We start from the raw sequence: 15,623 nt of genomic DNA on the forward strand, positions 1-15,623 counted from the left end.
CAGTCGACGAATCTAAATCTGCATAAGTTGAAATCATAAATCATATTGCTTTAATTTCACAGATCGTTTCCGATTAAAACGGTTCTGTTCTGCTAAGACCACAAAGAAAACATTGAATAAATAAATCAAAGTAAATTTATTTTAGTTTATCACACTTGTAGATCTTCCAATTAGTAAACAGGTAGGTTCTAGACACTGCTAAGGAGATTAACTAAGGCGGAACAAATCAATTTTAGTAAATTACAGAGCTTTCACAAATTTATGCTCTTGCACTTCAAAGGTGAAGGTGTACCGGATGGGCGGGGTGGGATGGGGGTGGTGAAGGGGGCTGATGGCACCTACCCCCTACCAGTTCCAACCAATACCCCTACCCCTATCAGGATGACAATAGTTCCCAGTCTTCTCTCTTTTCCGTGTGTATAATGGCCGACTTGGAAAAACAGAATATCGCTATTGAGCTCCGTAAATTTAGAAAAAAGCTTCGCCAAATAGAGAAGTTGGAGGAATTAGAGCGGGATTTGACAGAAGAGGAATTTTTAAAGGTAACAGGTAGTTAATACAGTAGTACTTTCTGTCTTAAAGCGATTGTAAACGGTAAACAATGATTTTCTGGGCAGCCACGTACACTGTAGCTGGTGCAGATGACCAGTAAGTTGAAATTTATAATCTTTTTTTCTATGGATATCACCCAAAAACTTTTATTCCTTTTGCGCGAAAAGAAATATCATCGTAATTAGCGTCAAAGATAAGCAGACGCCATTTACGCTCCAATTGTTATTCATGAATAATAATTATATTATTTATAGTTGGTTAATTTGAATTGAATTGCAAGTTCCAGCAAATTAATTTCAGCGTGTTGGCCATTATGTAAAATGCATATTTCCCCAGTCACTTCAGCTTAGAAGTCATCTTGCAGAGAAAAAAGATTAGTAATAGTAATTGGACCGAGCGGAGTACAATTCAGGGAGTAATTGCACAAGTAATTTCAAAATCGGATGAGTGTGAAGTGCAAGGCCGATTTCAAATAACGAGCATGATTACTCCCTGAATTGTATGACATGAGGTCAAGTTACTAATTAATTGTATTTATAACAAATTTCGAAATTTGAAAAGTCTTTGGTGAACTCCTTTTGAGCATAAAAGTCAGTAGCATGCACTTTCCATAAGTTCTAAAAAGTCGTAGGAAACATTAAGAAGGAAGCCATTGAAGCGTACGTAATTGACATGCAAATCATGTGGGTATCTAATTAGAGGTACCTGTAGTTGGATACCCATGTGATCGCATGCCAATTATGTGACGAATAGACACACAGAGAACCAATCAGGATCAATAATTTTGTTATAGATATGATTAGAATCATAAGAGTCTTCATCACAGGTATCCCAAGCTCCTTGGGTAGTTGGGAGCCGTGAACTTTATTATCTGACATTGTGCAACAGAGTAAATATAAAAGTTAGTATGGGAATGTAACAATCATATGTGATAGCTCAAAATATGGAAAAGACAACTTTCCTCAACTCTTCCGTGTGTTACTTTTGTGTCCATGCCATTTTGGAGCCATTTCAACACGATTTCAAACTGAATCTCGCTGAAATCGCTTGGCAGTAGTTGGAAGCTGGGAGGAGCTACTGAACATTTTTTGATTGACAGTAACAAAAAACGCATTTGTCAGTTGAGCTTTGAACTTTAGAGTCCGCATGTTATTGAAAGGCACAGGGAATTTATATAGCACATAGACACTGCTGTCCAAAGTGCTTTACAATAATAAAATCTCGTAAAATTCAAGCCTTTTTACACAATAACTGAAACTAATTGAATACTGAATTACAAATTCTAAAAGTTAATTAAACTCAATATATATAAGGAATTCCCAGGGCAGAGGGAAGCTTCTAATGGTGCTTTGTTTTATAGCTCAGTCCTTGATTAAAATGCTACATTCTAACTCTCATCTGTATTTCTTAGAGGTTGTCATTTGTTATATACAGGGTCCAAAGTTATCTTAAATTTTCTCTCAGTGCCACTGTTTTATTGTAGCTTTCTAGGAAGGATGAAGTACGCTCCAAAGTGCAAGAGTTGGTGGCTAGAGATGAAGAACTGAGCTCTGAACTGAAAACCATGGAAAGTGCAGGGCAACAAGATGAACAAACTTTTTCGAATGAACAAGAAGAGGCAACAAATATACCAGCTACCGTAGAAACTCAAGCCGAGGAATCTTCACAAGAAGTCATCAGTGAAAATGTTCTGAGTGAAAATGAGCAGGCTTCACTAAATGAAATTTGCAATCAGACTCCTGAATCAACATGCCCCAGAGTAGCTGAAGTTCAGACAGCAAATACTGCCATTACAAGAGAACCATTGATGTCATCTTCCAACAGAACTTACATGAAGTTTTTTGTCAGGAATTTGGAAGGTCATAATGATTTGATATGTGACGTTGCTTGTTCAGGTTCAGTGCTGGTGTCCGGAAGGTATGTTGCCTTTGCTCATGATTTATAATGTGTCTTGATTTGTCTGCATGGCAGGCATTGCTTGAAAAACTGAAGGAAAGAGGGATTTGGATGTAAACATGATGCACTAGAAGAAGAGACCCAACCCTAACCCTAACCCTGACTAGTAAAGGCTGCTTGTGGGAGGTAGAAAGGACCATAGCATGGCTATGTGTAGGTGACCATCCTCCATCTGGCACGTCCCCAGGTGAAAGATAGGGGAATGACCCCCAGATATGGGGGCTGGCTGTGAATAAGGCACATGCCTAATAAGCAGTCGTGCACCAAATGGCAGTGGTCCTACCAAGGAAGAGAGGGGTGTTGGGTAGCACTGGCATTCCCATGTTAATACATCTAGTGCCCGAAGACATAACAATCTATAGGTGAACAAGGGCTGTCGCAAAAGCCTTTGCCAGCCAATTGGTGAGACAATAAATCACATGGGAAACTCTAATTTCAAACCTGGGTAGACAGCATTGCAAGGAACCATGACCAGAATCAAGGAAAATGGTTCCTTCTCCTCCCCTTGACCGTGCTGCTGTCATGCTTTCTTCATGCACTTTCTGCTCACCCCAAAATTTCCCTTGTCAGCTCCCCTTTCAATGCCTGTCAGTTTAGGGTGGAACCTCTTTCTGTCACAATTCTACTGGTTCTATTTTAAGATGTAGGACCTGGATGCATTTGTTTGACTGATCATTTGATTTGAGGTTTGATTAATTAACAAGAAGGGGAATATCAAAAATTATGCATAATTATTATAATAATGAGCTATAAAAATACTGATTATATCAAGTGAGACATTACTGTTCATGAGCATTGCTTTACATAGATAATTATTTATTTGATCTCAGCCTTTGAGAACTGAGAAATATAAAAGTTAGAATAGCAAAAAAAATTGTTGTCTTTAATTATAAACTAAGCCAGTTATATTGAACACAACTCTGTGGTAAATGTAACAAGTATGATTAGCAAAATTAGACTTCAGTTAAGTAGTGGCAACATGGATGAAGATAATCAAGAACAACTTGGGTCATCAAGCAAATCAGACCAAGGGCATATCAAGTCTGACAGCAATGTCGTATCACCATGCCAACATCAACTACAATTAGCAACTTACAAGCAAAGTTGTGTTAACGTGGACGGGAATGTGAAAACTGAAATTGTTGATGATTGAAAGATGATGCAGATTGAAAGTAATTGGGTTGTGAGTCAAGAGTAACATGCATCTTTAAGCAACTGAAAGTCACACCAAGACAATCCTTTGGGAATCCACCCACCTGTGTGTATGGGAAGGCCTGGGAAATGGGGTTGTAAGCATGTAAATCAAAAAAAACTTTGGTGGTAGGGTATGTGTATTTTCTGGAAAAACTTTTAATGCCTGTCATAGAAACAAAACCATTGACCTGACCATAGTGCTGGTAACTGTCAGCATAGTTAGTAATTCATTTTATTGGTAGACTACAGTAGGTTCCCATTATCTTGAATCTTGGTTCTCTTGAGGCCCCATTAGAGGTGGCTCTGAGTGTCTCACATCTTGTAATCCCCTGTTAATTCCAATTACAAGACCCCTGATTTTCCTACCCAATATCCCGTTTTATCTGATCTTAATATCCCATATCCCATTAACTTGCCGCCAAATATCTTGTATCCAGTTAATTTTTTTACCAAAGTATTCTGTATCCCAAAAACCCCTAATAGGACCATGCTCTTGAACCTCAGTACTCTCTCTCTCTCTCTCTTTAGTACTGTTGCAATTGACAGTAATTTACTGAAGGCTATCCTGGGGTACTACTACTATAGGCAATCTTTTGTGCCCCTCAAATATTTGATATAGGGGGATTCTATTTATTTAGAGGCCATACTGTATTTATAGCTTACGATAGGGCCAGTGGGCCGAGAGATCCTTAACTTTGTTCCAAAAAGATAGATTTTGGTTAAAACTTTTGCATTCTTCTATGGATCTCTTGGTGTTTGTTTTTCTCGATAGTATGCTTGATTGCAGGTTAAAACAATGTAATACTTGTGCACAGAGTTTTGTTAGAAAACAGTGGAGAAATACAATGCCTGAAAACTGATGGGTAGCATGAATATGAAATTCCTGATGTATGAGTGATAAAAAAGGCGTTACATTTTAGCACTGAAGTGTTCAGATTTCTAACTTAAAAGAAGAGGTAAAAAGTTCAATTTATTGGCAGTGACAATTGTAGCGAGAAGTTCTCGTCGTATGCTTTCCGTTTGACCGCAGGAACGTGTACAAGTAGTTTCTAAGGTTTTTTGACAAAAGGAACTGGGTCACAGGTATTGCATTATCCAATATACATGTATTTAATATCCGGTTCAGCTGTCAAGCGGCTGCAGGTTGCCAAAAACCGTCACGCTTGGCTTGACAGTTAAAATGTTTTAAGTTAGTAATGTTAAGATTTATGTTAAGATCATCTTTTATTTGCCCACGAATCGGTTACATTACCAACCACTAGGCCTTAGATAGTGATATTAGCCAATCAGAAGCTCAAAGCCAAACCATATAACTGGTGGTACGCGCGGGAAAAGTGGCGCGAAAAATTAAAAACTCGGTGGCAAGCGCGGGAAAAATCTTGGCATATGCGGCTGCAATTGCTTTGCCACCTGACGATAAATGGCTGCTCTGATTGGCTACAGCGAGTCATAGAAGTTTTCTTTATACAAATTAAATAAGCTAGCATCCTTCAAACGTGTTTAAGTTTTGAATGTTGAATTAATTATAGATAGAAAGATAGCTACCGTTAAAACATTGTTTTTTGTTTTCGTTGTAGTTCAAAAAGTCTTATTAAGCAGTAGCGGCGGCCCTAGACTTTGGCAGCCATGCTTGACTATTTGACAAGAGCCGATTGTCTAAGAATTGCTTTACTAATATTCACCACCTTGGTAGGGAGCAAGGACAATTTGCATTATAATGTGCAAACCAACAAGGCACCTATCCTGAATATGGTCCATTGGCCGAATTGTGGGCTTGAGGCAAATCTTTCCTTAAGCATGAATTTCACTTAAGTGAACACTATAGGTTATAATACTTCTTCTAAATTCGTCTAAATAGTATAATCAGTCTTTAAAGTTATATCTACGCCGGTTGAGTTTTTATTCTTAATGTTTTTAGAATTGGTAGCTGCATGTCCTCAAGGTATTATGGGACACGTTTTCAACAAACCCCTAGTTTGTTTTCATACAGAAATAATATTAATTTCTGCTAAAATATGCCTATCTATATCTAAACGTCTTAATCCTTTTGTGGATAATCTATTAATGCGGAAGATTCGTCCTAACGGTCGGATAAAATAATGGGGAACACACTTTTGAAAGATTCTTCATTGTTAAGTCGACATACGATTGTTTGGTTTTGGTTACTTGCAAACGTTATGCTTTGAGCTTTGTTAAGCGTGACGAATGTCTTCAATAGTCAGTGTTTATCCGTTGATGTTTCTAAGGCCAAGTCAAATCTGCCGTGATAGCTTATGTACTTACCTGCCGAAAGACCAGTTCTCAGTTGAGATATGCGGCTTTTCATTTCTTAATATTTAATGACAGTTTGGTTTTATCCTAATTTGCAAGATACTTTGGCCCTGGTTATTATTATTTTTTGCCGTTTGATAAGCAAGGTATATATCGTGCACTGAAGTTATGGAGAAGTGAAATGTATGCGGTGGATATGTAATCGTCGACATAGGCAGATATTGACTTGGTCAGCCCTACGTGGAAAACATTTTCCATGTTATTTAACATCAAGAGGGACAAGAGCAGGTATTTTTGCTTATCTAATAGCACTGCTACCTGTTATCGACTTGACGTGCTGTAATGTTATGCCTTGTGAACCTCAGGTATTATTTCACTTTAAAAACAAGGAAAATATATCATTTGTTCACTTGAAATTTAACTTTGTTCTCGATATTTTTGTCTTCAAATTTCGATTATTTTTTCTCTCTTTTTGGAACATACATTATACTTTTCGTAACAAAATCATGGTAGGTTTAAGACTGAGAACTGTGCTCAGCTGTATTTTTGGCTATGCTGTAAAAGAGAGATTGTTTTTAGTTTTTGAATGCAGTTCTACTGGATTTATTTTCTGAAGCAACGCTTTGATGATAAGTCTTTATACATTATTTAAACCTCCTGTATTCTGGTTAAAAAGCGTCAGTGTTTGTCCTTATGAATCGCACAGTGAAAGTTAAATAGTTATACTTACTGACACAGCCTGCTTTGCGTAAACTCAAAGACGCTTTTTAAACTTTATTTTTTTTTATTAATTTTTCTTTTTTGAAGCTTCACAGAAAAATAATTTATTTGACTACCATTGCCTGTGTATCTACTGACTGGGGATGTCGAAGCTGTAGCAACTAAGCAGCGTAAAGCAAATCAAAGTATATGACTGAGTTAAACAGCTCTATGAAAGTAATTTAACAGGTCCCGTATTCGGAAAATACATCTGGTTTGTTATTGGCTCAAAGATAAGGACATGAAGAAATAAGAAGGAACGGCAGCATTTTCATGTTTGCTGAATTTCCTGGTTGTGCGGGCTTTCAGTGGAATAAGAGTGTCATACCCGAAGCGTTTTCCTGTCTTATCTCTCGGTCAGTTCTCGGAGACGCAATTCTAGCCGAAGTAGGTATTTGTTCGTTAACCTTCAGCCGATAACAATCCAAATGTCAGCCAGGAGTCTTCCTACGAGTTGCATAATTTTACAACGTCCATGTATTGTTTGTTAGCATTGGTGTTACCTGCCTCGCAACGCCATGGCACAAGCATTGCTTCGCCTTTGAGTTTATGCTAAGTAAAGCAGTAAATATTGGCACGGAGGGCCTGGCAGAACAATCATGATGCAGTGTACCACCAACAAAGAGGCAAAACGGACGACTACGGGCGGTGTGGCCGAGTGGTTTAGGGCGCTGGACTTGAAATCTGTAGATCCCTGGTTCAAATCCTTCATCCTATCGCTATCTGGATTTGTTCTCGGTAGTCCCGAGTTCAACTCCTCGACCGCGTTGCCGTTGTAAATAGCCAACTGGGCAGCCTTTCACTAGTTGGGATCTTTAATAGTTGATGTTCTATTTGCAGTGTTTGGTTATTTACAGTGTCTCCAATTAACACAACAGGGCTTAATACATTCAACATTTTCCCCACTTTTTGTGCAGAAGTTCTTTAGAGTGGGACTGGAAAAGAGGAAATATGTTTAAAACAAAAAATAGAGTCTAATAGTTCTTGCATGGTTAAGAAGCTCAGTGTGTCGTAAGATTTGAAATTTGTTTCTTGTCTGAGTTTAACTTTACTGCCACACTTTGTTACTACACTGAGTTAATTATCGGTCTTCTTTGCAGCCGCGACACCATGCTTAAATTATGGGATGCCGATACAGGGCGAGAGATGAGAAGCATGGGCGGACATACGGGAACGATAACGTCAGTTTTTCTTTTACCAAAAAAGGGAATGTCGTCATGCGGTGAGTGGGATTGTCTGTCTGTCTCTGTTCGTTGGCCCGTCCACCCGCCCAACTGTCTGTCCTGTTTGTTCACGTGTCTGCTTGTTTTTCTATCTTCCTGTTTATCTGTTTGTCTGTCTGTCTGTCTGTCTATCTATCTATCTCTGTCTACGTCTGTCGGTCTTTCTGTTTGTCTGTGCCTGTCTGTCTGTGTGTCTTTTGTCTGTCTGTCTGTCTGTCTGTTTGTCTGTCTATCGGTTTACCATGCTATTCTCGACTTTTCGTATTCTTATAGAAGTGCCTTCCAGCTTTCGAACTGACCAGTACTCGGTGCTCACGGGCTCTAAAGATTGCTCCATGAAAATCTGGTCCCTCTCAAGCGGTAAGTTGTGTACTGATCACACTTTTTTAGCTGATAACTTTCGTTCGCTCGTGCACAACCCTTGATTTCCACATGATTTTGAAAAAGACAAAGGTAGACGCACGCTTTTCCACTTTCCTTAGATTTTTTGCTGTGACCCACTCCTCTAGTCTACTCTCAGTAGCCTGCAGAACAGGCGGATTAGCGGGCTCTAGCTCGATACACGAGCGCGCGCGCGAGGTGCGAGGCGAGAAAAATCCTCGTCTCGCGCTTCGCGCGCGCGCTGGTGTATCGCGCTAGAGCCCGCTAATCCGTCTGTTCTGCAGGCTAACTCTCAGTGACTGCTCGTTCCTTATGACTGATAAAGTCAACAGGCTATTATTCCCCTCGTCCCTCCCCAACTCAGGAAAGATGAAGAATTTGGAAGAAACCCCTGTGGTAACATTTTTCTCGTAAAGATAAGGGGTTATGGTAAAGATAGGGGTTACTCCCGCCAGCCTGCGTCGCAGACGCTACCTACCGCGGGTTACTACAGGTAAATTTCCGTCTGCAACGCAGGCTATACTGCCGTTAGCCTGCAAATACAGCCGCATCTCATTGTTTCCGACTTGTTTGGCTCTCTCGCACTAGGCGCCCGCGAGATTTCTGAACGTTAAAAAAACGTGGCAATAAGGAGTCAAAACTTGACCTGACAATAAGGGGCTTAAACGGCCGCCAAAATGATTTTATATTTTACCAGCGAAATTCGTAATTCTCTAGATCTGTTCAGTACGCCAATGGCTCTAAAAACGTGCTCAGGTTAAATATGCAATGACAGTGTTAAATTCCAAATGGAAATACGAATGCCTGAATTAGCGGTTCTGTCCTCGTGTACCGGTTCACAAGAACCGATACAAAAGACCCAACAATGTTCAACAGCTAAACAAAGGTTCGTAAAGAAAGGAGTACAATGGTTATTCCCTCTGTGTACCGGTACACCAGGACACAACCGAATTAGCCGTGGTCGTTCACGTTTCTCTTCACGATCTTGTTTTGCAGAGGACGGCAAAAAAATGTACAAAATCTGAAAGATTTATTACGCCCGTGCACAGCCATTGTTTTTTTACTCATTAAACCTTTTGTTTAGTGACGTTCTCGTTGCCGTCGTCTTCGTGGTTTGCTTGAGCTCCCTAATAATATTACATTGGAGTCACAACGTGACTCTTTGCTCTCGTGGCACCGAATCGTTCGATTTTGAGGCGGCTATCACGGCATCAGACAGTTTTTAAATTGTTTTCTTGGTCCCCTGGGGATCCCCTGGGGGTCCCCTGGGGGCTGTTCTCACTTTGTTGCATGTCAGGCGTAAAATTATTTTCTGGTTTGACAAGTGTTAAATACGTAAACAAACATCCGTTTTGGAAGAACAAGAAAATTTCGATTGAGCCATAAGAAAGAAACTTTCTCTCTATCGAAGTGTATAAGGTTTATTAGCTTATTACACGAAGAATGGGGTTCATTCGTAAAGGTCCGTAAACCTTGCTAAAATTGGTTTCATTTATAGACTTCATACGCAGTTCGACATTTTTACATTTTCTTTCAAGTGCGTGTTGCGCAGTGAAATGGTTTCCTGTAACGTGGATTTGTTTTCTCTTTTTCTAGGTCAGATCAAGCGATCCATGTATGCCTTTTCACCTGTTGAGTGCCTGGATTGCACCAGTAATCTAACTGCTGCTGGACTAGGTTGGTTGGTCAAAGTTCTTTGGTTTGCATGTGATACGACCGTGTGTGTGCGTGTGGATCTGTTGAACTTTGTACCGCTTGGTTTCGTTGTAAACTACCGCTCAAGATTTTCGTCACAATTGACTCGCGCTCTTTTAAGGTCGAATACATTGTGTAACATAGTCACTCTGTTGTTGTTGTCGGGGTTTTATTAGTTCATAACAAAATTTTTTCTCTAACTGCGCAATTCAAGTTCAAAGCTGCTCAAGATATCAGATGACTAGTGACAGAGAGTTGTAGTTATGTTTATAAAAATACCGTGCTTATTTAATGAAAACTCCTGTACTGGCAATTCCAAATGTACTAGCATTTGGAAATAAGAATTCTAAAGAGAAAAGGAGTTACTAGAAGTCTTTTGGTTTTCTTATGTTTAATTTTTGTTAGTTGTATGATCACTTTCAGGTGATTGGTGACGTCAAGAGACTGACGAGAGTACAGTGATCTATAGTCAAGACCAGGGTCCTCCCTGAAGATGTATAAATTAAAAGCTTTTTTGTTGTTTCTGCTTTGAGCGTCTTTTGATCATGTGTGATCAGGTGATGTTTCAAATAAAGGAAATGCAAATTTCAAACCCTGAACAACTAGGTACATGTAGTTAACATTGTTGACATATTTCTGGAAAGGAAAGTGACAGGCCAAAGGCCAAGAACTTTGCTTGCAGTTGGATTCTCAGGCTGAAGGCCAAAATGCCAAAGATAACACACATAGGTCAGAAACTTCTCGAGTGATAGACTATTTACAGACAGGAGAAGAGGAATTTTTTTGCTTTTGTTGATTATTTCAGATGGCGGTAAGCTTGAGCTTTGGGATCTGGAGACAGGAGCGATTGTGAGGTCGGTGCGCGGCCACGATGAAGATGCTGTCACAGCTGTCAAGGTAACTATGGTAACGTCAAATTCTGTTTGGGAGGGCAGGCGGGTGGAAGTCACGCGCTACATGCAAACTTGTTAGTCAGCATTTTTAGCCTGTAAAATGGTGTTTTTCTGGCAGCAAACACGAACAGAAGTCTAGCAGCTCTCGTAAGCTTGTAATTCTTTTGCTTGTTGGCAGCTGTTGTTGTTTTGGGGCTAGGGGCATTGTTTCTGTTGTTTGTTCTATTGCCCTCTCAAAGGTTCACAAGCCATTCATGTGAGACCTTACGAGAGCTGCCACCCGACCCAACACGAACACCCTTGCAGTCGATGTAGAACAGATGGACGAGACAGTATAGTTGCAAACGTTGAACAAGACCTGTTATTGGTTTTGTCTACGTACTTCTCACTAAACTTTTGTTGTTGTCTTTTCCTTAATTTCCTTAAAGATGTGCATTTAAGGTGATAATCGGGATTTCTGTCTTTCTCGTCATAAGAGAGACAAAAACATAGCGTTTAGAACGGCGCATGGTTACATACCGTGTCGTACGAAATTTTTTGCGGGATTTTAATTTTGCGGATCGGCGATGTTTTGTATTTTGCGGGAACTAACTTTTGGGATTGTAAAAGACTAGTTTTTCTTGCTGGTTATTAGTTTTTGCGATTTCAGGAAGTCGCGTTTAATTGAAATTACAATATTTTGTTGTATTTTTTTATTATTAAGCTATATGCCATCGACAGGTGAAAAAAACATAAAGAGATGTAAAGCACGGTGATTAGTGTTAACCACGGCTATCACAATGACATCTTATCCTAGTGTGACTAATTGCTCCGGCAATGGATCAGCAAAAACTACGGTACAAGTGATGCTTATCCCTCGAGTTTTGTGAGGCGAGGTGACCTCTAGAAACCATCAGGCTTTTAGTTGAGGCCACCTCGTACGTATAACAATACGGGTGACATAAATAGTGCAACAGTGTGCGGCTTTGCCAGTTCAGTAATTATTTTACTAAGAACTCTAGCAGTTTTTTCTTATAATCGGATCATGGGAAAAACGCAAAAATCACAAGAATTTTGTGCCTTCGTTAACCCTCATCAAAAATAACCAATCAGGAGACGAGGTTATCTCATTGACGTAATCTTCTAGTTCCAGGGCGATCGTGTGATCAGTGGCTCGGCCACAGGGGTGGTGAAAGTCTGGGACATCCGGGACAATTCTCTTAAGCCTGTGATGAGCTCGGACCAGGCTCCTGTGGACCAAACTGACGCCGGCGTGACTGTCAAGCCAAGACGCGTGCGTTGCTTAACAACAACAGAAGAAACAGTTTACTGGGGAGATGATGGGGTTAACATCAAGGCAATGGACCTGAATTCAGGTACAGCAATGAACATGATGCCGCTTGTATGTCAATGTAAACTAGTATTAACGATATCGTAAGTTAATTGCTACCGTGTTGTTAACCTGTGTTCCCTACAGTACGACATACAGATTATTGTTATACTTTTTTCTTGGCAGGTAAACTTCGAAAGATTCGTAATCACGTGGCACAGTTTGGATCAACAGGTGCCATGGCGACCGCGGGTTCGTGTCTTGTGAGTGCGGGATATGACCTAGACCGAGGAAATGGATACTTGAATGGTAAGAAACTAATTTTTGTTGCTGTACAAGTGCTTGAAATTATTTTCGATGCCGAACAAATTTTAACGTTGAGTTCTGCAGATACAACTTTGCGAAACGCTTTTTGAATTCGTGAAATCCAGCCACTCCATCCTTCTTTCCACCAAGCCTTATAATATTGGTTAGTTACTTTGTTAATTGAAGGAGCTCAGTCACGGTATTTTGAGTTATTTCGGCCACGCACAAAATAACCTTTAAATTGAAGAAAACCTGAAAATAATAGATAACAAAGATAGAAAAACACCAAAGAGATAATAATAAATCATAAAGGAACAAGGATGGTTAAGGATGAAGAAGATTGACACGGATTACAAACGACGAATTTGAAACATTTAGGTTAAACTTTTGAAGATACGCCAGCCGTGACGTAGTTCCTTTTAAGAGGAATACCCTCTAATGCGTCTTTTTCCATCAATGTTATCAACAGTCTATTCTAACCTGTTTTACCGGTTTAGTTCGCAGCCTTCCCTCAGAGGAATACTTGGCAACCGTGAATGACGAAAGCACAGGAAGTATCACCTGCTTGTCATGCACACAGGCAACACGTGATCAAGTGACACTGCACAGAATGTGCACGGGGGGAATGGAATTGAAACTCTGGGATCAGCTACCGAGTTCAATGGTCAAAAAACGTGCAAGGTTAGTAAGGTGTTTCTTTGCTGCGAATTTAGTTTTTGCAGAAAACAGTTCTGCCAAAAAACAAAAAGAACTAATTAGTCCTTTGCATGTAGACACTGCAAGGATTCACCAAAACTGTTCAAATTAAAGAGCTATTTATTAATGTACAGTATTTTAGTCATCTTTTCGCAATACAAAAATTGCCTAAAAATCGTAGGAACCTTAAATACTTTAATGAAGCAAGAAAATACCTAAGAGTTAACGATAATCAGAGAAAAAAATGATTTTTTAAACTCGGAATTAGAACTTTTATTAGCAGCTTCTGGGCCGGGTTGTTCAAAGCCCGATTAAGCTAACCCTGGATTAGCCAGAATTTTGATTTGAGCTTTGTAACTTTTCTGTTTATACTGTTTGTCTTTCAGTTTTGAGCTTGCGTAATCTCAAACTACACAAAACATAAGCAGTGAAAAACATCTTTACACGACAAAAATTGATACTTCCGCTAACTGTTTATCCTGGGTTTAAGGTTAACCAGCTTTCGAACAACCTGTCCCTGGTGCTGAAATACGTAACTCCAGATTTATGTGTGAAAAGTGAACTGATCAACATGACACGAGCATGGGACAAAGTAAGTCCCCGACAAGAATCGAACCCATGACCTCCCGAACACTGGGGGGCACTCTATCCACTGAGCTACGACAACTCACGGAGAGCAAAGTCGTTTAACTGGAGTTTATATGTGACAGACGTCCTGCACACTGCTAGGATCAGCATTGTCGAAGTCATCGTGAGTGTGATAAAACTCCTGTCGGGGACTTAGATTTTTTTTCTTTGTCCCATTCTCGTGTCATGTTGATCAGTCCACTTTTCACATTTCATTACCGAGCTTGAAATTCACCATCTTTATTCATTTATCCAGATATATGTGTTGTAAAGAAAACTCGTGGGTCGATATTGTGTATTGGCGGGTGGGTGGTTCTGGAGAAAAAAGAACACCGTCCACCCATCTCACTTTATTACTTCCGGTTTTCCTTGCAGACCGGAAACAGATGATGTTTACGTCACGGCAAAACATGTCCGTCGTTACACGCAGCCGGATATAAGCGACACAGAGAGCAGCGAAGATGATGACGACCAACCGGAAGGGGAAGACTCTGATGATGATGACGACATAAACACTACCGGAAGTACGTCACGCTCTTGGTGCACAATATCATAACAGTGTAGCTTTGAAAATTACAATGTGAAAACTGATCGCCCTGTTCAGTAGGGAGGCATACGCACAAACAAATCCCGCTGATCGAGTTCTCCCTTCCCCGAGGGAAAGATGTTTGTGAGTCGAGGAATTCCTGTGATTGCTGACAGCTGAAGTCGGTATCGTCACTTTTGCTCGTTCACGAGCCCAGTCATTAGAATCGACAGTGACACTGAAACAGGCCAATGGTACCATGGCGATCCAATGAGAAACATTCAGTGATCGATGGTGATTTAGTCACGAATTTTTATTTCACTGCCTGGCTGATTGTAAGCCAGTAGAGGGAGAACGTAGGCATCATGCTTTGGTTTTCCCAAGGACGGCAAGAATCCTGTTTGGCTATCTATCGTTTGCAGTTTGGACGTTAAAGGGAATTGGTTAGCGCTTATTGTGAAGGTGCAATTTTTTGTTTTCATTTCTTTGAGAGATTTACTTCACGATTTGAAGAAAACTAAGCAAAATAAACAGCTGGTGAAAGAACCTTTCGCTTGGTCTCTATTATCTGTGAAGGTTTTCATTGCACGCCGTATTTGTGCACGCCAACGGCAGCCGTACTGTTTTGAAAACATTTCGTTTTGGGGATGATACTTTCTTAATACCGGTCTTCTAAAGATAAAATTTTATAAACACGAAGTGTTTCTTTACTGAATTTTGACTTGTCACGAAATGGGTGTGAATATTTCAAGACCTGAAATTATTGAAAAAATAAAAAGATAAAAATAGAGAAAATAATTTTGTTGTGCAGTGTTATTGTGGTTCGCTTGCCCTTTTAAACTCGTATTTTTCTTTGTGTCGTATTCATTCTAGCTTTCTTTAAAATTCTCAGAGTAGTCGGCATTTAATTTCTCCTAACAACACCAGTAAATTATCAAGCAAAAGGGAGATGAGAATACAGAAATAGAAACCTAAAGATCCGAGGGCAACTATGAGTGTCATACTACAATTAACAAATAATCCCACGAGGGCGCGTTGGATATGAGATGGGCCGAGTTGGCTATCTACCATCTCATATCCAACAAGCGCGAGTGGAATAACATATAGAAACAACACATAGAAAACTAAAATAAAATAAAAACGTCCCCCAAAATTTCGCGTACGCTTATCGCATTTGTAGAGCATGGTATAATGGCTCAGGTACCATGATGGCTAAGCCAATGAAAACTCTTGAA

At 39.9% G+C, this 15,623-nt stretch overlaps 1 protein-coding gene across 1 annotated transcript; it reads left to right on the forward strand.

Annotated features, from left to right (window-relative positions):
- Positions 1 to 29: 29 nt before the first annotated feature.
- LOC145482196 (uncharacterized) lies at positions 30 to 15,236 on the forward strand. The gene is made up of 10 exons (XM_081460815.1): positions 30 to 542; positions 2,036 to 2,469; positions 7,833 to 7,954; positions 8,229 to 8,315; positions 9,933 to 10,013; positions 10,837 to 10,928; positions 12,051 to 12,279; positions 12,420 to 12,542; positions 13,037 to 13,220; positions 14,238 to 15,236. Exons 1-10 carry the CDS (start codon positions 423 to 425, stop codon positions 14,416 to 14,418), a joined length of 1,653 nt encoding a protein of 550 aa, XP_081316941.1. The 5' UTR covers positions 30 to 422; the 3' UTR covers positions 14,419 to 15,236.
- Positions 15,237 to 15,623: the final 387 nt, after the last annotated feature.

Source organism: Orbicella franksi, chromosome 3 (assembly GCF_964199315.1).
Source record: "Orbicella franksi chromosome 3, jaOrbFran1.1, whole genome shotgun sequence".
Lineage (NCBI taxonomy): Eukaryota > Metazoa > Cnidaria > Anthozoa > Scleractinia > Merulinidae > Orbicella > Orbicella franksi.

What these genes read in the sequence shown, in the direction of transcription:
- LOC145482196 (XM_081460815.1), top strand. Translation starts at nt 423, where the DNA reads ATGGCCGACTTGGAAAAACAGAATATCGCTATTGAGCTCCGTAAATTT. An exon ending in TCAGTGCTGGTGTCCGGAAG is followed by an intron (nt 2,470 to 7,832) that starts GTATGTTGCCTT and finishes TCTTCTTTGCAG; the next exon opens with CCGCGACACCATGCTTAAAT. An exon ending in ATGCTGTCACAGCTGTCAAG is followed by an intron (nt 10,929 to 12,050) that starts GTAACTATGGTA and finishes GTAATCTTCTAG; the next exon opens with TTCCAGGGCGATCGTGTGAT.